At 45.2% G+C, this 27,119-nt stretch overlaps 2 protein-coding genes across 2 annotated transcripts in view; both read left to right on the top strand.

Moving 5' to 3' along the window:
* Positions 1-1,340: 1,340 nt before the first annotated feature.
* Positions 1,341-12,193, top strand: LOC120030876 (V-type proton ATPase subunit C 1-A). Its single transcript, XM_038976373.1, has 13 exons — positions 1,341-1,475; positions 1,862-2,050; positions 5,275-5,342; positions 8,366-8,451; positions 8,926-9,020; positions 9,241-9,332; positions 9,526-9,624; positions 9,719-9,787; positions 9,966-10,058; positions 10,125-10,218; positions 10,434-10,531; positions 10,700-10,826; positions 11,068-12,193. Exons 2-13 carry the CDS (start codon positions 1,919-1,921, stop codon positions 11,161-11,163), a joined length of 1,149 nt encoding a protein of 382 aa, XP_038832301.1. The 5' UTR covers positions 1,341-1,475; positions 1,862-1,918; the 3' UTR covers positions 11,164-12,193.
* A 746-nt stretch (positions 12,194-12,939) lies between these two features.
* LOC120031673 (protein spire homolog 1-like) overlaps positions 12,940-27,119 on the top strand; it is a 63,357-nt gene continuing 49,177 nt past the window's right edge. Inside the window, exon 1 of the mRNA XM_038977467.1 lies at positions 12,940-13,032. Within this exon, the coding sequence (XP_038833395.1) occupies positions 12,940-13,032 (93 nt within the window). The remainder of the gene's footprint in view (positions 13,033-27,119) is intronic.

Here is a 27,119-nt window from a genome sequence, read left to right as displayed (position 1 = left end):
TCTGCCACTGAAACAATAATACAAAATAATGCTTATCTCACACAATTTCCCTCTTTAAAACCTTCCACCCACTTTCTGCCCTAGGCAGTCCATAATAATTCAGACATACTAGATTAGATTTACTGTAATATCCCTCAGAAGGCTCAGAATAACTAGCTGGGGAAATAGAACTAACCTGAATACAGTGAACGAAACTGAGGACACTACATGGATCTTGAAAGTTTGTACACAGTAGAAGGAATGTGTAGTTGTATATTATTTTGTAATTTACAGTTTAATCATGTCATGTTTTTGTAGTAAGATGTATTGTCAGTGTCATGGTCACTCAAACTAATGTGTAAAAGTTCAAACATGTGATATGTAAAGTTAAGCACAGTATACAAGGCATTCGAACTAGAGGGAGCATGTGACACATGTTTTTGTTGATAGGACTCAACAACAAACTTGGTGCTCTATTTTTGTGTAATGCTTTGGATGTATTAAACCATGTAACTGAAATGGGAATGTTAGAGAATGTTGACATCCATCTTTGAAATACACAAAGTTACAGCAATGACCTTCATCCATAGGTTTTTCAGAAATCTCACACTGTATGACTAACTTGTATTAGAGGCAGTTTTTGTTGAGGACACACTTAATACCTCTCCTCACATCATCATCCCCACTCAATGACCCAGACCCAGTCTGTGTGTCTGTAGCCCAAATGAGACAGTGATTACAGTGCACGTGCCCAGACATGTTCCTGTAGACTGGCCTGCGGCCAACAGTGGGCAGCCCACCCTGGTCCCTGGCCTGTTGTTTGATCTGAGGGGTTGGCTGGTCGGATGGCTCCAGCCAGACCAGGCATTGTATCCCAAACAATGCACCCCAGACCTACTGAACTATAAACATGTCCCTTTGTACGGTTTTCCTTGAATTCTGAGCAGGGAGACACCCAGAGTCAGGAAACGGCTGGACTCCTGTCCAAATTGAGAACGTCTACACCCCAAATTACAGCTGACTGGACATTTGAGATTGTCTGTGTCCTCTCTCCCCTTCCCTCTCCCTCTCCCTCTCCCCCTTCCCTCTCCCTCTCTCCCTCTCTCCCCTTCCCTCCCTCTCCCTCTCCAACCTGTAGCCCCACAAGAAGTACAGTACATTCTTGAGGGGATCATGCAATTCCAATTCAATGGTTAAAATTACTCATTGTAAAAGTATTTGTGTAAAAAAAAATCATCCTACTCTGTTTTGAAATGTCCATGCTGTAGTACCTCCTCCAAACCAGCTGAGGTCGCCTGTCAAATGACGTGACGCCAAAAAGTTCCCCTCCCCCACGAGAGGCCTTTCTGTTCCTCATCTGATCAGCTGACTTGAATGTGATGCTGCTGGAAAGACCTCTAGGATTAGGATTTGATTGGCAATTATGAATATTAAACCATAGGAATTGTACGGTAGTAATTAATTAGTGTTCGAATAGTTTTGTCATTAGATCTCAGGTAAGAAATGGGAAAACTGTCTTTTGTTTTTTACTGTAAATCTCGATATCATGTGATACCAGCTAGCTAGCTATGGGTCATGTTTCAATCAACTGAGAATGTCACTTGCAGTACCGTTAGTGAGGTTTAGCTAACGTTAGCAACTTTTGATGTAAAGCAATAGAAGACAAATATCCTTTATCTTGCATGCTAGCTAACCAGATATATCAGCAGCACGTAGATAAGACAGGTTTGGGAAGACAGATTGATTAAATAGCAGTCAATGTTGTCTTGCTATCATTTAGCTACTGATGTATCAACATGAAATAGAGAATAACGTTGGGATTGATAATACTGTGCTACAAATTAAGTCCTGTTGAACAAGTACAATTTTTCTTGTCTTACAGCACCCATCTCTGTGCATTTCGTTTTGAGCCTGTAGTCATCAGTGTATAGCTGTAACCATGACAGAGTTCTGGTTGATCTCAGCTCCTGGAGAGAAGACCTGCCAGCAGACATGGGACCAGATGATGGTGGCCACCACGCGCAACAACAACCTGTCCACCAACAACAAGTTCAACATCCCAGACCTCAAGGTTAGCCTGCAGTAGTAGCCATAGATAGTAGCTACTACATTACCATACTAACTTGTAGGGCTGGGCAATATATTACATTTACATTTACATTTAAGTCATTTAGCAGACGCTCTTATCCAGAGCGACTTATATATTGTGAATACCGGTACAGAGCCACATACCGGTATAGACTTTTACAATACCATCTATAACAATATGTTGACAGTGCTAAATAAATAACAAGTTACTAGTTTTCTCAGAGTTTGGTTGAGTATAAAATAATCCCAATGGAGAAAGCCCAATAATAACACTTAGAATTCACTTGTTGCCATCCTACAGTCATGCACTACTCAAAAACCGACATACCATCAAAAATTAGAAAATTATTGAATGAAAATGGCCATATCGCCCAATTAACTTATACTGAACAAAAATATGAATGCAACATGTTAAGTGTTGGTCCCATGTTTCATGAGCTGAAATAAAAGTTCCCAGAAATGTTCCATATGCAAAAAAGCTTATTTCTCTCATTCCTGTTACTGAGAATTTCTCCTTTGCCAGGATTTTTTATTTTTTATTTCACCTTTATTTAACCAGGTAGGCTAGTTGAGAACAAGTTCTCATTTACAACTGCGCCCTGGCATAGATAATTCATCCACCTGACAGGTGTGGCATATCAAATCGTATTTGTCACATGCGCCGAATACAACAGTGAAACGCTTACTTACAAGCCCTTAACCAACAATGCAGTTTTAAGAAAATACTTTTAAAAAAAGTAAGAGATAAGAATAACAAATCATTAAAGAGCAGCAGTAAATAACAATAGCGGGGCTATATACAAGTGTAACGGATGTGAAATGGCTAGGTAGTTAGCTGTGGTGCGCGCTAATAGCGTTTCAATCGGTTACGTCACTCGCTTTGAGACCTTGAAGTAGTGGTTCCCCTTGCTCTGCAAGGGCCGCGGCCTTTGTGGAGCGATGGGTAACGACGCTTCGTGGGTGACTGTTGTTGATGTATGCAGAGGGTCCCTGGTTCGCGCCCGTGTCGGGGCGAGGGGACGGTCTAAAGTTAAACTGTTACATTGGTGCCATGACGCGGCCTTTGTGGAGCGATGGGTAACGACGCTTCGTGGGTGACTGTTGTTGATGTTTGCAGAGGGTCCCTGGTTTGCGCCCGTGTCGGGGCGAGGGGACGGTCTAAAGTTAAACTGTTACACAGGGGGTACCAGTGCAGAGTCAATGTGCGGGGGCACCAGTTTCGAGGTAATATGTAGGTAGAGTTATTAAAGTGACTATACATAAATAATAACAGAGAGTAGCAGCCGCATAGAAGGGGGGGGGGGGCAATGCAAATAGTATGAGTGGCCATTTGATTAGCTGTTCAGGAGTCTTATGGCTTGGGGGTAGAAGCTGTTTAAAAGTCTCTTGGACCTAGACTTGGCGCACCGGTACCGCTTGTTGTGCGGTAGCAGAGAGAACAGTCTATAACTAGTGTGGCTGGAGTCTTTGACAATTTTTAGGGTTTTCCTCTGACACCGCCTGGTATAGAGGTCCTGGATGGCAGGAAAGTTGGCCCCGGTGATGTACTGGGCCGTTCGCACTACCCTCTGTAGTGCCTTGCGGTCAGAGGCCGAGCAGTTGCCATACCAGGCAGTGATGGAACCAGTCAGGATGCTCTTGATGGTGCAGCTGTAGAACCTTTTGAGGATCTGAGGACCCATGCCCAATCTTTTCAGTCTCCTGATGGGGAATAGGTTTTGTTGTGCCCTCTTCACGACTGTCTTGGTGTGCTTGGACCATGTTAGTTTGTTGGTGATGTGGACGCCAAGGAACTTGAAGCTCTCAACCTGCTCCACTACAGCCCCGTCGATGAGAATGGGGGCGTGCTTGGTCTTTCTTTTCCTGTAGTCCACAATCATCTCCTTTGTCTTGATCATGTTGACGGAGTGGTTGTTGTCCTTGCACCACATGGTCAGGTCTCTGACCTCCTCCCTATAGGCTGTCTCATCGTTGTCTGTGATCAGGCCTACCACTGTTGTGTCATCAGCAAACTTAATGATGGTGTTGGAGTCATGCCTGGCTGTGCAGTCATGAGTGAACAGGGAGTACAGGAGGGGACTGAGAACGCACCCCTGAGGGGCCCCCGTGTTGAGGATCAGCGTGGCGGATGTGTTGCTACCTACCCTTACCACCTGGGGGCAGCCCGCCAGGAAGTCCAGGATCCAGTTGCAGAGGGAGGTGTTTAGTCCCAGGGTTCTTAGCTTAGTGATGAGCTTTGAGGGTACTATGGTGTTGAACGCTGAGCTGTAGTCAATGAATAGCATTCTCACATAGGTGTTCCTTTTGTCCAGGTGGGAAAGGGCAGTGTGGAGTGCAATAGAGACGCCCTCCCAGGCCCACCCATGGCTGTGCCCCTGCCCTGTCATGTGAAATACATAGATTAGGGCCTAATTTATTTGTTTCAATTGACTGATTTTCTTATATGAACTGTAACTCAATAAAATCTTTGAAATTGTTGCATGTTGTGTTAATATTTTTGTTCATTATACTTACTAGCCCGTCTACATTCCTATAAGGAACAAGGCTTCCACGAAACATTTCCATAGTGTACTCGCAAATGAAATCATATTCCCCATATTACTTCAAAAGCAACGATAGAGAAATAAGTATTGTTCACTCACTTCTCCCAAGAAGTGATCTGTTAATAATGCTATGGGTCAAAGCTTTCTCCTTTCATTACTCCAGAAGTGCCATCCATCCAAAATGATTCAATGGCCATCACATTTCAGGGAAAGTATCCAGAGTTCCTAGAGGATGGTTGATGGTTATCCTCTGTGACCCTACTGACCCCTTTGCCACTTGGGGTACATGGCACGCGACGGAACATTTTGCAACACATGAAGGGGTCCTGACAAAAGCGCCGCCATCCAAAGCACACGGGCCCCTGAATGTCACTGCTGGGTGACTGACTCTCAGATGTCACTGAGAAAACAAAACACAGGCAGGCAGCACAACCAGACCTGCTAACCTCAGGACTCTCATCCAGTCTTTGACCTAGTTTGAGTTGGCCCTCGTTTGATCAAAGGCCCTCAAAGCAACATTTAGGCCTCTGGTATCAAGCCAATGAAACCAATGCACTCACCCCACCTATAAAATGGGCTCACCCTGGGTATATGATGGTAGGGGAAATACTGTTCGAATCAAAGCTTTGACACGTTTGTCCTTTTGTACTTTTTGCATTAACAGGTGGGGACGCTAGATGTGTTAGTTGGGCTGTCAGATGACCTGGCCAAACTGGACTCCTTTATTGAAGGGTAGGCTTTTTACTACACTGCAATTTCCCCTTTCAACATTAAGTATCACTTCAGGATTACTGTACAAAATATCAAATTCATTACTATGTATACAGCTTGTCCATTGTGAATGTGTTGTGATAGACATATTATTTTTGTCAAAGTACCTGTGATGTCTTCGGAGTCCAGTCAATTCTCTAATCCCTCCGTGGCCCTAACCTTGCTACAATAAGGAATTTCACACCAACGTGAGGCTAGCAGGCCCACAGACTAAAGTTAGCAATTTACAGTTTGGTGACACACCAGCATCTCTTTACTCAGTCATATTTATCGCTCATGACTTGTGTGCTACTGTTGGTTTGAAGTTATTTATAATCCTTGGAAAACCTTGAAGTCCAAAAATTCACACATACTAAGCAAGCCCTGCTTCCTCTGTAGACATTGACTCTCAAAAAATGTCAACATCAGCAACCCAGTTACCTCTCATAGGGCAATATCAGCCTTGTTTTGGAACTCGTCTGTAGGAAATATGAAGATGAGAAAGCCAAAGTAACACCTTTACAGACTGATTTTGGATTTTCTTAATCTGAAAGCGTTTTTAGGTGTCATTTGTCTAGACAAACAAGCCTGAGTCTTATTGACATCAAGCATACTGTCATTGCATGGAATTTAGTTTTTCTCCATCATTCACTGATCGCACATCAATTGGAATGTAATCATATCAAGTATTATCCACATAATTTTGGTTCAGGGAAGGCAACTACAGTGCTAAAAAAAATATAAAAAAATAGTTGTGTGAGAAACAGATTGTAAATAGTTAGTTAATTAATGATCAGTTAATTAACTGTTAATGATCAGTTAACCAACTGATTAATTGGTTATCAAGAAATGGTTGATAACCAATTATCCTTAGTAGGCCTACAGGTCCATTTTCCATTTAAAAGGTCTTTCATCAGTATACTGTATAATGTGCACAGTTGTTAGTCTGGTGCTGTAGATTATATATAGATACAGTGGGGCAAAAAAGTATTTAGTCAGCCACCAATTGTGCAAGTTCTCCCACTTAAAAAGATGAGAGAGGCCTGTAATTTTCATCATAGGTACACTTCAACTATGACATGAGAAAAAATGAGGAGAAAAAATCCAGAAAATCACATTGTAGGATTTTTAATGAATTTATTTTCAAATTATGGTGGAAAATAAGTATTTGGTCAATAACAAAAGTTTATCTCAATACTTTGTTATATACCCTTTGTTGTCAATGACAGAGGTCAAACGTTTTCTGTAAGTCTTCACAAGGTTTTCACACACTGTTGCTGGTATTTTGGCCCATTCCTCCATGCAGATCTCCTCTAGAGCAGTGATGTTTTGGGGCTGTTGCTGGGCAACACGGACTTTCAACTCCCTCCAAAGATTTTCTATGGGGTTGAGATCTGGAGACTGGCTAGGCCACTCCAGGACCTTGAAATGCTTCTTACGAAGCCACTCCTTCGTTGCCCGGGCGGTGTGTTTGGGATCATTGTCATGCTGAAAGACCCAGCCACGTTTCATCTTCAATGCCCTTGCTGATGGAAGGAGGTTTTCACTCAAAATCTCACGATACATGGCCCCTTTCATTCTTTCCTTTACACGGATCAGTCGTCCTGGTCCCTTTGCAGAAAAACAGCCCCAAAGCATGATGTTTCCACCCCCATGCTTCACAGTAGGTATGGTGTTCTTTGGATGCAACTCAGCATTCTTTGTCCTCCAAACACGACGAGTTGAGTTTTTACCAAAAAGTTATATTTTTGTTTCATCTGACCATATGACATTCTCCCAATCTTCTTCTGGATCATCCAAATGCTCTCTAGCAAACTTCAGACGGGCCTGGACATGTACTGGCTTAAGCAGGGGGACACGTCTGGCACTGCAGGATTTGAGTCCCTGGCGGCGTAGTGTGTTACTGATGGTAGGCTTTGTTACTTTGGTCCCAGCTCTCTGCAGGTCATTCACTAGGTCCCCCCGTGTGGTTCTGGGATTTTTGCTCACCGTTCTTGTGATCATTTTGACCCCACGGGGTGAGATCTTGCGTGGAGCCCCAGATCGAGGGAGATTATCAGTGGTCTTGTATGTCTTCCATTTCCTAATAATTGCTCTGATTTCTTCAAACCAAGCTGCTTACCTATTGCAGATTCAGTCTTCCCAGGCTGGTGCAGGTCTACAATTTTGTTTCTGGTGTCCTTTGACAGCTCTTTGGTCTTGGCCATAGTGGAGTTTGGAGTGTGACTGTTTGAGGTTGTGGACAGGTGTCTTTTATACTGATAACAAGTTCAAACAGGTGCCATTAATACAGGTAACGAGTGGAGGACAGAGGAGCCTCTTAAAGAAGAAGTTACAGGTCTGTGAGAGCCAGAAATCTTGCTTGTTTGTAGGTGACCAAATACTTATTTTCCACCATAATTTGCAAATAAATTCATTAAAAATCCTACAATGTGATTTTCTGGATTTTCTTTTCTCATTTTGTCTGTCATAGTTGAAGTGTACCTATGATGAAAATTACAGGCCTCTCATCTTTTTAAGTGGGAGAACTTGCACAATTGGTGGCTGACTAAATACTTTTTTCCCCCACTGTATATAAACACTCATACCCTGACCAATTACAGTCTGCTTAGACTTTGATGTTTTGAGCAGAGTGCTATATGAAAGCATGGTATATTTAAGCAATAAGGCCCGAGGAGGTGTGGTATATAGCCAATATACCACGGCTAAGGGCTGTTCTTATGCACGACGCAACACGGAGTGCCTGGATATAGCCCTTAGCCATGGTATATTGGCCATATATCACAAACCCCCGAGGTGCCTTATTGCTATTATAAATTGTTTATCAATGTAATTAGAGCAGTAAAAATAACTGTTTTGTCATACCCGTGGTATACGGTCTGATATACCATGGCTGTCATCCAATCAGCATTCAGGGCTCGAACCACCAGGTTTATAATCCCATTTTGATGTGAGGGCTTGCTGACTGCAGCCTGATTGTGTGAATGTCTCCTGGCTGTTTACAGTGTGGTGAAGAAGGTGTCTCAGTACATGGCTGATGTTTTGGAGGACAGCCGAGACAAAGTCCAGGAGAACCTGCTGGCCAACGGAGGTACTTATCATCATATACAAGTTACTCATATGAAAACAATACAGGTAGTTATCACATACAAGATACTGGTATGAAAACAATGGAGGCAGTTATTATCGCAGAAATATAATTACTAGAACAGCCATTCCCATTCAAGTTAGTCATTCTATTTCTATCATTATCATCTCATACAAGTTACTCATATTAAAACAATGGAGGACATTGGAGATTAGCTAGTTAGTTATCATCACATACAAAGGACTCCTGAAAAACAATGAATCCAGGAAGTGTGCTTCTGCCTCTGCTGTGCACATTGATTGACTAAGCAATTATCCTTATAAACTGTTGTTAATACTGAATACTAAGGAATTACCAGCACATTTAGAAATGGTTGATTAGAGTATCTTGCAATTACCCATAAAGCCATGCATCATAATGTAAAAACGTCATTCTAACCAGTCCTTTCCTCAATAACAATGCCTTGATTCCCTCTAGTGGATCTGGTGACCTACATCACACGGTTTCAGTGGGACATGGCCAAGTACCCCATCAAGCAGTCACTGAAGAACATCTCTGATATCATATCCAAGGCAAGTCTTTCTCCTACCCTCCTCATCTGATTCTCTTGATAATTAGCTAGACGGAGACCCCTTTTTATAACTGTCATGTAGTCATGATTTTGATAGTATATTTCAATGGTATCAATCAACTGTATTTTTACTACCTCTTGAGTAAATCTGTTGTTAAACACTGTGTACACAGTTTTTACGTGGGTCGTATTCTGAGTACTTGACCTCTTCCTCTCTACAGCAAGTAAGCCAGATTGACAACGACCTGAAGGCCAGAGCGTCTGCCTACAACAACCTGAAAGGGAACCTGCAGAATCTGGAGAGGAAGAATGCGTGAGTCAAGTTTTTTGCTGGAAGACCTGACTATATTTACCCCTGTTCTAATCTATGCCTTCAGTGAGAATTATTTTTGAACCAGTGTTGTTGAGGAAAAGTCTTCCAATGCATATTTGCTTTGTTCAGTTGTTTCTTTCAACATTTGTTTACATTATCATTAATATATCATACAATACCATGTTGTCTGTAGGGGGAGCCTGCTGACCAGGAGTCTGGCTGACATTGTCAAGAAGGAGGACTTTGTGATTGACTCTGAGTATCTGATCACTATGCTGGTGGTTGTACCAAAGTAAGTACAACTTTTTCCCAGTTTACAACAGTGTCATATTTCAACTTTTTTTTATAACACCTGTTTGCTGTCTAACAATTCCGGATCCTTCTAGGACGAGTTATGCTGACTGGCAGAAGACCTATGAAACGTTGTCTGAAATGGTGGTACCCCGATCCACTAAGTAAGTATATAGGAGATTCAGAGCCCATGGTGAATGCATGTTAAAATAACTACTTCAGTACATAGTCTCTTCAATCCATATCTTTCATATCTCTTTTAGTATTTTCTGCTCAGGAAGTGATTTCATTGTGAGTCCATCATGCCTGTTTGACTGTGTTCTGTTTGTCCCATTATTACAGCCTGCTGTTTGAGGACCATGACAGTGGTCTGTTCAGCGTCACCCTATTCAGGAAGGCCATTGATGACTTCAGACATAAGGCCAGAGAGAACAAGTAAGACACAAATATACACACACACACACTCTTCTATGTATGTAATTCTCTTGCTGTTTCTATCAGGTACACAGTCAGGGACTTCCAGTACAACGAGCAGGAGATGAATGCGGACAAAGAGGAGATGACACGTCTCTCCACAGACAAGAAGAAGCAGTTTGTAAGTCATATGACTGGGAATATGATGCCTGACCAAGGTATATGTGACCGAAATGTTACACTATAAAGAAATGTTTCATTACAAGTACACTTAGTGTTCGGACATCCCTGCAACCATTCTGGGATGGGTTGGGTGGGTGAAACTATTGGACAGTGCTAGCTACACAGTGGGGTGGATGGAGCCTCTAACCCTAAGTGTTATTTTCCCTCTGTCAGGGGCCACTGGTGCGATGGCTGAAAGTGAACTTCAGTGAGGCCTTCATCGCATGGATTCACATCAAGGCTCTGAGGGTCTTTGTGGAGTCTGTCTTAAGGTATGACAATCACACTGTACTAACAGTCATCCAATTGTTAGATGTTTGTTGTGAGCGACAAGATGCTTGTAGTGACAAGAAGTCAACCTGAATACAAATAAAAATTCTAACTGACTGCGTGCTGTGCCTGCTGTTAGTGATTTAACTGCTCTGCCCATGCTCCCACAGATATGGGCTGCCTGTGAACTTCCAGGCCATGCTGCTCCAGCCCAACAAGAAGAACATGAAGAAACTGAGGGAGGTTCTCAATGACCTATACAAACACCTGGACAGCAGCGCTGCAGCTGTCATCGATGTGAGTAATTAGACGTGATATATATACCCGTTGTGTCCAGATGAATACTTGTTCTATCTTTGTAGTAATGGGGCATTGCGATGCCAAACACATGTTGTGTATTAAAAATTCTGGTACATTAGCTAAATGAGATTTGATATCGTCTGGTTCAGCAGACCTGTTAGACAACCACATTATCCCTGTCGTGTTAATGTTATTTTCCACGTAAGCTAATGGTCTGTGTTTCTTTATTCCCTTGTAGTCTGCCATGGATATCCCTGGTCTGAACCTGAGCCAGCAGGAGTACTACCCTTATGTTTACTACAAGATAGACTGCAACCTGCTGGACTTTAAATAGATTTTCACTGTACCTGACCCTTCTGTTCTGTCTTGTCTTTATGCTGAGTACCGACTAACTTGTTTTCCCGTAAATCTTTCTCCCAGTCTTGCTGTTTTCTCTGCCCCGCTATCTCCTCTCCTCTCTAATCCTCCTCTCCTCATGTCTGGGTGATACTGTTTATCCTTGCTCTCCTCAGATGTGCATGCTCATTCCTTGTGGTTTAAAGCACTTAAAGTGACCCCCTCCATCTGTACAAACTGAGGACAAACAATGGCTTGATGTTTATTTTGTTGGTTTTGTTTACAGATTTTTTGGAAAACAGCATAATCGAAGTACACTGTATTTAAAGGCCCAGTGCAGTCAAAACTGTGATTTCCTGTGTTTTATATATATTTCCACACTGAGGTTGGAACAATATTGTGGAATAAGGCCATTTTAGCCTGTTTTGGTGGGATGGAGTTTTGGCCTGACTGGTGACAAATTAATCAATAAACCAATATGAAAGTGTTCCAAACCTCTCTGCCAATAACAGCTAGTTTTCAGTTTTTCCATCTCCAATCCAAAACAGTCCTAGTCATATTCTTGCTTGAGAAATTGCTCTTTCTAAAACGCTATTTTCTGTTACTTTTTTAACATTTTAATTTTAAAAAATCACAGTATTTAATAGTTACCCAGAAATTTGATGTTGCAATAAACCGGCTGCATTGGGCCTTTATGTGCTGAAACTGATAAGATCTCTAAATATCTATTTATGGTAGTTTATGCATTTTCAATCATTCCACATCTGTGTTGTGCATATTGATAGCTACATCTTTGAGTGGTACTATTCATAGATACTTGTATATGTGACCAATTTGTTCTTTTAACTGCACATCCAAGCATATCTGGTACGTGTTCATGAGGTATTGGTTCACCTTGGCAACAAATAGTGTTACAAAGATGCTATATTTGTGTGTTATCTGATGTTGTGTATATTTGATGTTAAAAGAGATATATATGTATGTGTAAGCATTATGTATGCTATGAATAGATAAAACAGTCAATATGAAGAAAATGGTCTGTATTTTGTCTGTGATTGGGGTTAGCGTTTGTCTGTGTTGGTAGGCTATATTGGTAGGTAAGGTTGTAAACATTACATATTGACAACATATTACAATGAATGGCCCGGCAGGAATCTTCCACGTTTACAGTTGTATGTGTGTGAGAGAAAGAGAGTGAGTCATGCTTGGCCTCTGCAGAACTAAGGGCAGGGTAGTTAGAGGAAGTTCCTCCATAGAGAAGTAGGAATGTACATAACCCTTAAGAAATCCCTGCCTTCAAACATTAATATGAGGAATTAAATATGAATAGAAATGTGCTCCCAAATCCATCATTGAGAAATAGTATTTGTTTGAGAGCATAACATCATTGCCAGAGTAGCCTACACATTGCCTAGATGTATTCACATACGCTGTAGTCTATCAAATTGGACAGCAGATGGCACAAAATAACAGGGAAAGTGGGAAATAAAGTCCTCTAGCTGCGCCTGTCACCTATGTATGCATTCCTCTGAAGTCGACCGAAACCTGACAGGCGTTCAGACCATGCAAACAATCCGTCATATGACTGGTACCCATACGAAAACACTGCAAGGCGGGGGAAATAATAATCATTGTCCGTGGTGGTGCTGCTGTTTCGAGGGAGAGGGAACCGCATCTCTTCCGATGTCTTCAGGCTGCCCGGATCGTTTGTTTATCTGCGGCTCCCGGTTTATTCGTGTCATCACCGGCCCTTCTCGGTCGATAGAATGAAAGAATGGCCAAGCGGCGAGATGCGGACAAGGAGAGCGGAGAGCTGATCGGCCCTGCTGCGGGGGTCCAGCGAGATGCGACGCCGTATCCCGGGATGGCAAAAATGGACGGAATGGAGGAAAGAGGGGGAAGTGAACTGTCTTTAGAGGAGATTTTAATGCTCTACAGCCAACCGATAAACGAAGAGCAGGCTTGGGCAGTGTGTTACCAATGCTGCATAAACCTGGCTCAGGGACATAGGAGGAATTCTGGCCCAGCTGCCGGTGCATCAGTGGTGGATACTGCGAAGAGGATTGAGGGACCACAGGATGTGAGGATTCAGAAAGACGGAGCTGTCAAATTACAATATGAAGGCTGTGATGGTAGGTACAATAATTATGTAATGATGATGTTTGCAATGCATTCATGATTTTTAAAGTCTATTTTTTTCATTTCGCCAACACATTGGTAATATTACCTGTTCCTAGAATGAGAAAATATGTAATAATGTTTAATTTATGTATAAATTAGGTCAACAAGGCAGCTGGATACCGACTGATAGATTCATATGTCATGCTTTCCAATTGTTGGCTATTGCATTTAGTCAGCTGGCTCAGCCGTTGTTGTTTTTTCCCCTTCTCACATCACATGTTCATGTTCATCATCCACACTCCATGAAATAGCCTACTGGGATAAAATAAACAGGAGCATATTTCCATGGCACAATTTGTTGCTGTCCAGAGTGACATACAGTGCATTCGGGAAAGTATTCAGATCCCTTCACTTTTTCCACATTTAGTTACATTACAGCCTTATTCTAAAATGGATTAAATAAATACATGTCCTCATCAATCTACACATAATACCCAATAATGACAAAGTTTCACTTTACACAGGTTTTAGACATTTTTGCAAATGTATTATAAATGAAAAACAGAAATACCTTATTTACATAAGTATTCAGACCATTTGCTATGAGACTTGAAATTGAGCTCAGGATCATCCTTGAGATGTTTCTACAACTTGATTGGAGTCCACCTGTGGTAAATTCAATTGATTGGACATTATTTGGAAAGGCACACCCCTAACTATTTAAGGTCCCACAGTTGACAGTGGATGTCAGAGCAAAAAACAGGCCTGAGGTCGAAGGAATTAACCCTAGAGCTCCGTGACAGGATTGTGTCGAGGCACAGATCTGGGGAAGGGTATCAAACCAATTTATGTAGAATTGAAGGCCCCCCAAGAACACAGTGGCCTCCATCATTCTTAAATGGAAAAAGTTTGGAACCACCAAGACTCTTTCTAGAGCTGGCCGCCTGGCCAAACTGAGAAACAGGGGGAGAAGGGCCTTGGTCAGGGAGGTGACCAAGAACCCGATGGTCACTCTGACAGGGCTCCAGAGTTCCTTTGTGGAGATGGGAGAACCTTCCAGAAGGACAACCCTCTCTGCAGCACTTCAATCAGGCCTTTATGGTAGAGTGGCCAGACTGAAGCCACTCCTCAGTCAAAGGCACATGACAGCCCACTTGGAGTTTGCCAAAAGGCACCTAAAGGACTCTCAGACCATGAGAAACAAGATTGTCTGGTCTGATGAAACCAAGATTGAACTCTTTGGCCTGAATGCCAAGCATCACATCTGGAAGAAACCTGGCACCCTCCCTTACATTGAAGCATGATGGTGGCAGCATCATACTGTGGGGATGTTTTCAGGGGCAGGGACTGGGAGACTAGTCAGGATCGAGAGAAAGATTGGGAACAGGAACCATTGTTCCTGTTCCCAAGAAAGCTAAGGTAACTGAGCTAAACGACTACCGCCCGTAGCACTCACTTCCGTCATCATGAAGTGCTTTGAGAGACTAGTCAAGGACCATATCACCTCCACCCTACCTGACACCCTAGACCCACTCCAATTTGCTTACCGACCCAATAGGTCCACAGATGACGCAATTGCAACCACACTGCACACTGCCCTAACCCATCTGGACAAGAGGAATACCTATGTGAGAATGCTGTTCATCGACTACAGCTCAGCATTTAACACCATAGTACCCTCCAAACTCGTCATCAAGCTCGAGACCCTGGGTCTCGACCCCGCCCTGTGCAACTGGGTACTGGACTTCCTGACGGGCCGCCCCCAGGTGGTGAGGGTAGGTAACAACATCTCCACCCCGCTGATCCTCAACACTGGGGCCCCACAAGGGTGCGTTCTGAGCCCTCTCCTGTACTCCCTGTTCACCCACGACTGCGTGGCCATGCACGCCTCCAACTCAATCATCAAGTTTGCGGACGACACTACAGTGGTAGGCTTGATTACCAACCACGACGAGACGGCCTACAGGGAGGAGGTGAGGGCCCTCGGAGTGTGGTGTCAGGAAAATAACCTCACACTCAACGTCAACAAAACAAAGGAGATGATTCTGGACTTCAGGAAACAGCAGAGGGAGCACCCCCCTATCCACATCGACGGGACAGTAGTGAAGAGGGTAGTAAGTTTCAAGTTCCTCGGCGTACACATCACGGACAAACTGAATTGGTCCACCCACACAGACAGCGTGGTGAAGAAGGCGCAGCAGCGCCTCTTCAACCTCAGGAGGCTGAAAAAATTTGGCTTGTCACCAAAAGCACTCACAATCTTCTACAGATGCACAATCGAGAGCATCCTGTCGGGCTGTATCACCGCCTGGTACGGCAACTGCTCCGCCCACAACCGTAAGGCTCTCCAGAGGGTAGTGAGGTGTGCACAACGCATCACCGGGGGAAAACTACCTGCCCTCCAGGACACCTACACCACCCGATGTCACAGGAAGGCCATAAAGATCATCAAGGACAACAACCACCCGAGCCACTGCCAGTTCACCCCGCTATCATCCAGAAGGCGAGGTCAGTACAGCTGCATCAAAGCAGGGACCGAGAGACTGAAAAACAGCTTCTATCTCAAGGCCATCAGACTGTTAAACAGCCACAACTAACATTTAGTGGCTGCTGCCAACATACTGACTCAACTCCAGCCACTTTAATAATGGGAATTGATGGAAATTTATGTAAAAATGTATCACTAGCCACTTTAAACAATGCCACTTAATATAATGTTTACATACCCTACATTACTCATCTCATATGTATATGAATATACTGTACTCTATATCATCTACTGCATCTTGCCATCTTTATGTAATACATGTATCACTAGCCACTTTAAACTATGCCGCTTTATGTTTACATACCCTACATTACTCATCTCATATGTATAGACTGTACACTATACCATCTACTGCATCTTGCCTATGCCGTTCTGTACCATCACTCATTCATATATCTTTATGTACATATTCTTTATCCCTTTACACTTGTGTGTATAAGGTAGTAGTTGTGGAATTGTTAGGTTAGATTACTCGTTGGTTATTACTACATTGTCGGAACTAGAAGCACAAGCATTTCGCTACACTCGCATTACCATCTGCTAACCATGTGTATGTGACAAATACAATTTTATTTTATTTTATTTGAAGTTGAACGGAATAAAGTACAGAGAGATCCTTGATGAAAACCTGCTCCAGAGTGCAAAGGACCTCAGACTGGGGCAAAGGTTCACCTTCCAACACGACAATGGCCCTAAGTACACAGCCAAGACAACGTAGGTGTGGCGTCGGGACAAGTCTCTGAATGTCCTTGAGTGGCCCAGCCAGAATCCGGACTTCAACCCAATCAAACATCTCTGGAGAGACCTGAAAATAGCTGTGCAGTGACACTCTTTTATACATTTTTTATTTAACCTTTATTTAACTAGGCAAGTCAGTTAAGAACAAATTCTTATTTACAATGACGGCCTACCCCGGCCAAACCTGGGCCAATTGTGCACCGCCCTATGGGACTTCCAATCACAGCCGGATGTGATACAGCCTGGATTCGAACCAGGGACTGTAGTGACACCTCTTGCACTGAGATGCAGTGCCTTAGTCCGCTGCGCCACCCGGGAGCAGCTCTCCATCCAACCTGACAGAGCTTGAGAGGATCTGCAGAGAAGAATGGGAGAAACTCCCCAAATACAAGTGTGCCAAGCTCCCAATCACAGCCGGATGTGATACGTCATACTGTCACGACTTCCGCCAAAGTCGGCTCCTCTCCTTGTTCGGGCGGCGTTCGGCGATCGACGTCACCGGCTTTCTAGCCATCGCCGCTCCATTTTTCATATATCCATTTGTCTTGTCTTGTTTTCATATACACCTGGTTTTCATTTCCCAATCAAGCTACTTGTATTTAACCCTCTGTTTCCCATCATGTTTTGTGTGTAATTGTTTTCATATCAAGTGATGTTCTTTAGCGCCTTACTTTATTGTTCCGTTTTTTTGAGCGCGTTTGTTTTGTTGTGCTCCTGGTTTGGAACTATAATAAAGTGCGCTTTATTTATCATACTCTGCTCTCCTGCACCTGACTTCGCCTTCATACACACCTTGACACATACCCAAGAAGACTCAGTTGTTTTTTTTGTATACATTTGCAAAAATTTCTAAAAACTTTGCTTTGTCATTATGGGGTACTGTGTGTAGAGTGATAAGGGGGGGGAAAACAATTCAATCCATTTTAAAATAAGGCTGTAAAGTAACAAAATGTGGAAAAAGTCAATGGGTCTGTATACTTTCCGAATCCACTGTACTGTACAGTGGGTAGTGGTGTCACGTTTCTGACCTTATTTCCTTTGTTTAGTCTTTATTTAGTTGGTCAGGACGTGAGTTGGGTGGGTATTATCTATGTTGTCTGTTTCTATGTGGGGTTTTCTCGTTTGGCCTGATATGGTTCTCAATCAGAGGCAGCTGTCATTCATTGTCTCTGATTGGGAACCATATTTAGGTAGCCTGTTTTCTGTTGGGGTTTGTGGGTGATTGTCTATGTGTAGTGTTTGTGTCAGCACTATTGTTATTTAGCTTCACGGTTGTCACTTTGTTGTTTTTGTAGTGTTCAGTTTCTTTCATTAAATAATGACGAACACTTACCTCACTGCGTATTGGTCCTCCGATCCTTCTCGCCTCTCCTCGTCAGATGAGGAGGACGAAGACAGCCGTGACAGAATCACCCACCAAAACCGGACCAAGCAGCGTGGTAACAGGCAGCAGCAACAGGAGCGGCAGCGATATCAGGATTTCTGGACATGGGAGCGTGATCTGGACTGTGTTAATACTTGGGAGGAGATAGACAGGTGGGCGGTCGACCCAGGGAGAGTGCCGGAGCCCGCCTGGGATTCTCTGGAGCAATGTGAGGAGGGATACCGGCGAATGGAGGCAGCACGGCGGCGCGGTAGGAAGCCCGAGAGACAGCCCCAAAAATGTATTGGGGGGGAGGGACACGGGGAGGCACACAGGGAGTGTGGCGAAGCCAGGTAGGAGACCTGCGCCAACTCCCCGTGCTTACTATGGAGAGAGAGAGAGCATTGTACTGGTCAGGCACCGTGTTATGCGGTAGAACGCACGGTGTCTCCAGTACGCGTGCTTAGCCCGGTGCGCTACATCCCAGCTCCCCGCATCTGCCGAGCTAGGGTGAGGATCCAGCCAGGGAAGATGGTGCCAGCTCTGCTCTCCAGACAGCTAGTGGGTCTCCTCGGGCCAGGATATCCTGCGCCGGCGTTGCGCACTGTGTCTCCCGTATGTCTGCACAGCCCAGTGCGTCCTGTGCCTGCGCCCCGCACGTGCCGAGCTAGAGTTACCATCCAGCCAGGACGAGTTGTGCAGGCCATTAGCTCGAGATCTCCAGTGCGTCTTCACGGTCCGGTCTATCCAGTACCACCAGTGCCAACACCACGCACCAGACCTCCAGTACGCCTCCACAGCCCAGTACATCCTGTTCCTTCTCCCCGCACTAGCCCTGAGGTGCGTGTTCCCAGCCCGGTACCACCAGTTCCGGCACCACGCACCAGGCTTCCTGTGCGCCTACAGGGTCCAGTATGCCCTGTTCCTGCTCCCCGCACTAGCCCTGAGGTGCGTGCCCCCAGCCCGGTACCACCAGTACCGGCACCACGCACCAGGCCTACAGTGCGCCTCGGCACGTCTGAGCTGCCCGTCTGTCCAGCGCCGCCTGAGCTGCCCGTCTGTCCAGCGCCGCCTGAGCTGCCCGTCTGTCCAGCGCCGCCTGAGCTGCCCGTCTGCCCAGCGCCGCCTGAGCTGCCCGTCTGTCCAGCGCCGCCTGAGCCGCCTGTCTGTCCTGAGCCGTCAGAGCCGCCCGTCTGTCCTGAGCCGCCAGAGCCGCCCGTCTGTCCTGAGCCGCCAGAGCCGCTCGTCTGTCCTGAGCCGCCAGAGCCGCCCGTCTGTCCTGAGCCGCCAGAGCCGCCCGTCAGTCAGGAGCCGCCAGAGCCGCCCGTCAGTCAGGAGCCGCCAGAGCCGCCCGCCAGTCAGGAGCCGCCAGGGCCGCCCGCCAGTCAGGAGCCGCCAGGGCCGCCCGCCAGTCAGGAGCCGCCAGGGCCGCCCGCCAGTCAGGAGCCGCCCGTCAGTCCTGAGTTACCCCTCAGTCCGGAGCTGCCAGTCAGTCCGGAGCTGCCAGTCAGTCATGGGCTGCCCTTCAGTCATGAGCTGCCAGTCAGTCCGGAGCTACCCCTCAGTCCGGAGCTGCCCCTCAGTCCTGAGCTGCCCCTCAGTCCGGAGCTACCCCTCAGTCCGGAGCTGCCCTTCAGTCATGAGCTGCCCTTCAGTCCTGAGCTGCCCTTCAGTCATGAGCTGCCCTTTAGTCATGAGCTGCCTTTCAGTCCTGAGCTACCCCTCAGTCCTGAGCTACCCCTCAGTCCGGAGCTGCCCCTCAGTCCAGAGGCGCCCCTCAGTCCAGTGGGGCCATTTAGGAGGGTCGCCGTTCCTAGGAGGCCACGGAAGCGGGTATTGACTATGGTGGAGTGGGGGCCACGTCCAGCGCCAGAGCCGCCACCGCGGACAGATGCCCACCCAGACCCTCCCCTATAGGTTCAGGTTTTGCGGCCGGAGTCCGCACCTTGGGGGGGGGGGGGGGGGGTACTGTCACGTTTCTGACCTTATTTCCTTTGTTAAGTCTCTATTTAGTTGGTCAGGACGTGAGTTGGGTGGGTATTATCTATGTTGTCTGTTTCTATGTGGGGTTTTCTCGTTTAGCCTGATATGGTTCTCAATCAGAGGCAGCTGTCATTCATTGTCTCTGATTGGGAACCATATTTAGGTAGCCTGTTTTCTGTTGGGGTTTGTGGGTGATTGTCTATGTGTAGTGTTTGTGTCAGCACTATTGTTATTTAGCTTCACGGTTGTCACTTTGTTGTTTTTGTAGTGTTCAGTTTCTTTCATTAAATAATGAAATAATCCTCAGATGAGGAGGACGAAGACAGCCGTGACAGGTGGTGGATGTGGCCTCTTATCAACCTTTTTTATTTATTTTTGTAGACTTTTTTTAATGGAGTGCTTTCATTGCCACAAAGACCCTCAACCAATGGTATGACTGCATGATGGCCCCAAGCCACATCATCATCATCATCATCATCATCATCATCATCACTGTAGTCATAAATGGACTTATGCCTTAACAGCTGGGGCCTAGCTAAACTGTTGACATTGTCTTGTGTTACACCTGATATGACACAGCAAAAATGTGTGTAGTCTGGGTGTGCCTTTGAAACGGCTTGACTACCCATTCTCCTTGCTCCGGCCAAACGCTACGCCACACCCACGGGCATAAGTTTCTTCTCCGCAGTGAGTCTTGATCTGAGTCCCCGACCCGTCAACTAGCCTCTGTCGAGACCCCAACAACAGGAAGTTGCAACATCATCTTAACTCCCCAACAATGCAACATCATCTTAACTCCTCCTCCACATGTACTGGATTGGTTGAACAGTGCAGAAAATAACCTCCCCGACCAGTTTTTTATTCTTCTTCTCGTCAAGTCCAGTATGTAAGGGATCTAGTTTCAGGTGTTCATTTTATGCCTGCTACGTTAGGTTATGCGAATGCGAACACATTCGGGGCCGTCTGATTGGTCCAGAACCAATGGGATGGGCCAAAGCCAGAACAAACATGGGTAAAATGGTGGCTTGAAAATTTGTCATTGGCTTTCATACTCTGATAGGGCAGCGGGTAGCCTAGCGGATAAGACCGTTGGGCCAGTAATCGAAAGGCTTTCAAGCTGACTAGCTGAAAAATATGTTGACATGCCCTTGAGCAAGGCACGTAACCCTAATTGCTCCTGTAAGTCGCTCTGGATAAGAGCGTCTGCTAAATGACTAAAATGTAAAATGTAATTGGTTAAAGATGATCCAATCGCTGATGACTTTGTTTTGTACAACGCCCCTCGTCACCACAAACAATTTCAATGATGACAGTCTCAGACTAAAGTATGTAGCGAACAACAGAGCAAAAGTCATCAGGCTACCTGTGAAAGTGACTTGGAATTACAAGTAATGTGTCTTGTCTTGCATGTGGAGAGTTCTTGTCGGTCTTCCTCCTCGCTAGTATCCTGTAATCAGATTCCCAGATACAGACTCTATTTCACCCGGAATATGTCTTTATTTACCCATGGTGTCACAGGGAAGCTGTACCTTAGCTCTTACTCAGTTACACACCTTGAGTCAATGTGTGCTGAGTCAATTTGATGGCTTATTGGCTTTGGACTCAATGTACTCCATGCTTAATCAGCTTTTTTACATTTACATTTGAGTCATTTAGCAGACACTCTTATCCAGAGTCTTACAGTAGTGTGTGCATACATTTTCATACTTTTTCCTACTGGTCCCCGGTGGGAATGAAAACCCACAACCCTGGCGTTGATAGCACCACCCTCTACCAGCTGAGACACACGGGACCTTTTAGGCATTAATGAACTGACTGTGCATAGTAAGGGTGGAATTTGTGGTCTACTGCATTTTATTTGACGTGCCTGGCAATGTATTCTTAACTTAGTAATAGTAATTGGGGATGGGAGGTTTTGCATGGTTTGCTACTAGTCTGAGGATGGCTACTCTACAGGCAATGCTGTTATTAAATGTGGTATCATTACGTGTGTTATTACACTTTATTCATCTGTGATTATTACATTAATATGACTAAAGCTAATCATCTGTTGAGTTAATGTAGATAGGCTAACTTTATTCTTGCGGCACCTTTCTTTTTGTAGTGCCTTAAATCCATTGTAATATCTTTTTACACTGATTTGTTACATCATATCCATATTTGATGGATTCTCAGAAGGACTGACCACTCTGATGTCTGGTTAACTGGGCTAAAGTTCAAGGGGTCTCCCCCAAGGCATATCAGCCATCCCAGCTGTGTTCAGAGAGACAGACATACAGAAAGAAAAACTGAGAGAGCATTCTTCCAACCAATTTGTCACTGACCCACCAACCCTGTCCCTACTCTCAAAATGTAGCTACTCTTATTCAATTTCCCAAGTTTCCTGATCTTACCCAGATTGATAGCATTTATCATAATGTTTACTGTGTCCTCGCTGTTGTTTAGATTGTCACGCCGTAGCTCTGTGATGAGAGAGAGAGGAGAGAGAGAGAGGAGAGAGAAGAGAGAGAGAGAGAGAGAGAGAGAGAGAGAGAGAGAGAGAGAGAGAGAGAGAGAGAGAGAGAGAGAGAGAGAGAGAGAGAGAGAGAGAGAGAGAGAGAGAGAGAGAGAGAGAGAGAGAGAGAGAGAGAGAGAGTGCGTGCACGCGCGGTGGAAAGGTAAAGTGATTTCCTCCTCTCTCTGTGTGTCTGAGGCCTTGTACTGATCATCTTCCAGGTCTCTGTTACAGATTTCTTTCCCTCATTGATGAAGCCAGTTTGTGTGAGAATATCAGGATTTGTCCGTTGTCTGTTTCCTGCATGGCAGTAACAAAAGCAAGTTGTTTTGTCTTACTTTGAGTGTCAAAATAAGCCTGGTTCCTCTAGGTTTCTTCCTAGGTTCCTGCCTTTCTAGGGAGTTTTTCCTAGCCACTGTGCTTCTTTCTGCATCTGCATTGCTTCCTCTTTGGGGTTTTAGGCTGGGTATCTGTATAGCACTTTGTGGCAACTGCTGATGTAAAACGGGCTTTATAAAATAAATTGGATTTGAAAATAAGGACCATTGGTTTAGTCACAGATTCAAGGACATTGGTTGTGAGTAGGTCTGTTGGTCTGTTGATGTCCTGAAATATTAGACCTCCATCGTGTTTTTTCTCATCAATGAATGGGGCAGTCACAAGCAAATGATTTGAACATGTTGTTTTTGCAGGATGTTACAATAGAGCTTGTCATTGTGTATGTGGAGAGGGTCATCAAAAATAATCTGCTTGGTCACGTTATTGAAGTTAATAAACATTTCATGACGATGACATGTTGGCTTGGAGGAACATTTAGGCCTAACCCAGAGGCTTCTTGAATGAAGTGTATTGATTCATTTTAGCTGTGTGTATGCAGGCAAAGGCAGAGACAGGGCCAGTGACTGACTGGCAGAGGTAGAGGCCGAGGCAGTGACTGACTGGCAGAGGCAGTGACAGACACTGACTGGCAAAGGTAGAGGCCGAGGCAGTGATAGGGACTGACTGGCAGAGGTAGAGGCTGACTGGCAGAGGTAGAGGCAAAGGCAGTGACAGAGTCTGACTGGCAGAGGCAGTGACAGGGGCTGACTGGCAGTGACAGAGACTGACTGGCAGAGGTAGAGGCAGAGGCAGTGACAGAGACTGACTGGCAGAGGTAGAAGCAGAGGTAGAAGCAGAGGCAGTGAGAGAGAGACTGACTGGTAGAGGCAGAGGCAGTGACAGAGACTGACTGGCAGAGGTAGAAGCAGAGGCAGTGAGAGAGACTGACTGGCAGAGGTAGAGGCAGAGGCAGTGGCAGAGACTGACGGGCAGAGGTAGAAGCAGAGGCAGTGAGAGAGACTGACTGGCAGAGGCAGAGGCAGTGAGAGAGACAGAGACAGGGTGTCATCAGTAGTCACATGCCAACAACCAAGTGGTGAGAATGAACTGCTGCTTTCATTGACTGTGACCCAGTTAATGATGTTGTCTTAAAGACACATTTCTATATCTTCTTCTTCTTCTTCTTCCATGGACCCTGTTTTTTCTGGTCAGGTTTACGATCCTATAAAGAATTCTGGCCCTATTATCTACTGTGCTACAGCATATAGGCAAGGTTAACCCTCATGGTAGTCAATCTATGTTATAATGCACTTGTGTTGTACTTTACCTATTTTGCTCAAGATGGTGGTTCTGCCTCACTTGATTAAACAGCTTTCATTTTATTACGGTCTAATAATAATAACCTTGTTTGACTGAGCAGATTATCTTCATGGCTGATGGCCACTTAGTGACTCCATCATGGAGTCACCGGAGCCTTTGTTGCTTGTCGACCTTCTGACTCGAGCTGATCGGCGTTTGAGTTCCCAGAGTGTTGCCATGGCAACTGCAGTCAGCAGCCCAGGGGTGGTTCATGTGCGAGACCTAAATGCATACAGTCGTGGCCAAAAGTTTTGAGAATGACACAAATATTAATTTCCACAAAGTTTGCTGCTTCAGTGTCTTTAGATATTTTTGTCAGATGTTACTATGGAATAGTGAAGTGTAATTACAAGCATTTCATATGTGTCAAAGGCTTTTATTGACAATGTCACGGCTGTTGCTATTTCAAAATGTCGCCAACAAAACAACAAACGAAAAACAACCGTGAAGCTTACAGGGCATTAGTTCCACAAACAAAGTTAACTACCCACAACGAAAGTAGGGAAAAAGGGATACCTAAGTATGGTTCCCAATCAGAGAGAACGATAGACAGCTGTCCCTGATTGAGAACCATACCCGGCCAAAACATAGAACCACAAAATCATAGAAAACAAAACATAGAATGCCCACCCCAAATCACACCCTGACCAAACCAAATAGAGACATAAAAAGGCTCATACAAACTGAGGCAGCAGACTTTGTGAAAATGTACATTTGTGTCATTCTCAAAACTTTTACATTTACATTTACATTTAAGTCATTTAGCAGACGCTCTTATCCAGAGCGACTTACAAATTGGTGCATTCACCTTATGATATCCAGTGGAACAGCCACTTTACAATAGTGCATCTAAATCTTTTAAGGGGGGGGGGTTAGAAGGATTACTTTATCCTATCCTAGGTATTCCTTAAAGAGGTGGGGTTTCAGGTGTCTCCGGAAGGTGGTGATTGACTCCGCTGTCCTGGCGTCGTGAGGGAGTTTGTTCCACCATTGGGGTGCCAGAGCAGCGAACAGTTTTGACTGGGCTGAGCGGGAACTGTACTTCCTCAGAGGTAGGGAGGCGAGCAGGCCAGAGGTGGATGAACGCAGTGCCCTTGTTTGGGTGTAGGGCCTGATCAGAGCCTGAAGGTACGGAGGTGCCGTTCCCCTCACAGCTCCGTAAGCAAGCACCATGGTCTTGTAGCGGATGCGAGCTTCAACTGGAAGCCAGTGGAGAGAGCGGAGGAGCGGGGTGACGTGAGAGAACTTGGGAAGGTTGAACACCAGACGGGCTGCGGCGTTCTGGATGAGTTGTAGGGGTTTAATGGCACAGGCAGGGAGCCCAGCCAACAGCGAGTTGCAGTAATCCAGACGGGAGATGACAAGTGCCTGGATTAGGACCTGCGCCGCTTCCTGTGTGAGGCAGGGTCGTACTCTGCGGATGTTGTAGAGCATGAACCTACAGGAACGGGCCACCGCCTTGATGTTAGTTGAGAACGACAGGGTGTTGTCCAGGATCACGCCAAGGTTCTTAGCGCTCTGGGAGGAGGACACAATGGAGTTGTCAACCGTGATGGCGAGATCATGGAACGGGCAGTCCTTCCCCGGGAGGAAGAGCAGCTCCGTCTTGCCGAGGTTCAGCTTGAGGTGGTGATCCGTCATCCACACTGATATGTCTGCCAGACATGCAGAGATGCGATTCGCCACCTGGTTATCAGAAGGGGGAAAGGAGAAGATTAATTGTGTGTCGTCTGCATAGCAATGATAGGAGAGACCATGTGAGGTTATGACAGAGCCAAGTGACTTGGTGTATAGCGAGAATAGGAGAGGGCCTAGAACAGAGCCCTGGGGGACACCAGTGGTGAGAGCACGTGGTGAGGAGACAGATTCTCGCCACGCCACCTGGTAGGAGCGACCTGTCAGGTAGGACGCAATCCAAGCGTGGGCCGCGCCGGAGATGCCCAACTCGGAGAGGGTGGAGAGGAGGATCTGATGGTTCACAGTATCAAAGGCAGCCGATAGGTCTAGAAGGATGAGAGCAGAGGAGAGAGAGTTAGCTTTAGCAGTGCGGAGCGCCTCCGTGACACAGAGAAGAGCAGTCTCAGTTGAATGACTAGTCTTGAAACCTGACTGATTTGGATCAAGAAGGTCATTCTGAGAGAGATAGCAGGAGAGCTGGCCAAGGACGGCACGTTCAAGAGTTTTGGAGAGAAAAGAAAGAAGGGATACTGGTCTGTAGTTGTTGACATCGGAGGGATCGAGTGTAGGTTTTTTCAGAAGGGGTGCAACTCTCGCTCTCTTGAAGACTTTTGACCACGACTGTACAGTATCTCATAACATATTAGGCCCAGTTGAAATCAATAATACAGATATAGGGGGAAAACACACTGCAGGTTCAATAAGAATGTTCAGGCTGAATCTGAGGTGTTATCCTGTTAACCATGTTAAAACTGACACCTCACATGCTGTTTCCTCTGCAGACATTGTCATATTGGATTATCGACACATAAATACATCTGTCCTTCAGTTACAGTGTACGGAAACATTCTGAGTGAACCAGCGGCATGATTTTCACATTGAATTGACCTGCAATTGATTGAATTGTGGCCTCAGTTTTAGTTACAGTAAAGGTTTAGCATAAACAATACATGCCTCTCTTTTGACCTGAAAGGCTGTGTTGGTTGGGCCAGTTGTTAACATCGTATTGTAGCTCTGAGAGTTCATCATGTTTGCATAAGCCCTTCTCAGTCACAAATAGTTTCACATCCAGTTCATAACCAAGCCAATGTCTTTTAAGATGCTTTGCTTTAGTCATAAAGACATTAGTCATAAAATCACAACTTTTATCTTTGTCTCCACAGGTAAATCCATCCCAGCCACATCAACAGAGGTGAGTGGCATGTTCTGTCTTCCTTGTTTCTGGGAAGATATCTGTAATAATACGAAAGAAATATGTTGAGCAGGAGGACAGTGTTCCAATGGAATTATATCTGGCGTAACCGGGCCGGCAACAGTCACAGTGGTGGATGGATACTATCTGTACATAGGGCG

Source organism: Salvelinus namaycush, chromosome 37 (assembly GCF_016432855.1).
Source record: "Salvelinus namaycush isolate Seneca chromosome 37, SaNama_1.0, whole genome shotgun sequence".
Classification (NCBI taxonomy): domain Eukaryota; kingdom Metazoa; phylum Chordata; class Actinopteri; order Salmoniformes; family Salmonidae; genus Salvelinus; species Salvelinus namaycush.
Note: the sequence above shows the minus strand (reverse complement) of the source record. Positions and strands in the feature narration are given on the sequence as shown.

Bases quoted from the DNA above. Each gene is read 5' to 3' on its own strand.
- LOC120030876 (XM_038976373.1), top strand. From the start codon at position 1,919: ATGACAGAGTTCTGGTTGATCTCAGCTCCTGGAGAGAAGACCTGCCAG. The intron at 8,452-8,925 runs GTACTTATCATC...GATTCCCTCTAG, and splicing joins GAACCTGCTGGCCAACGGAG to TGGATCTGGTGACCTACATC. The intron at 9,021-9,240 runs GCAAGTCTTTCT...TCCTCTCTACAG, and splicing joins TCTCTGATATCATATCCAAG to CAAGTAAGCCAGATTGACAA.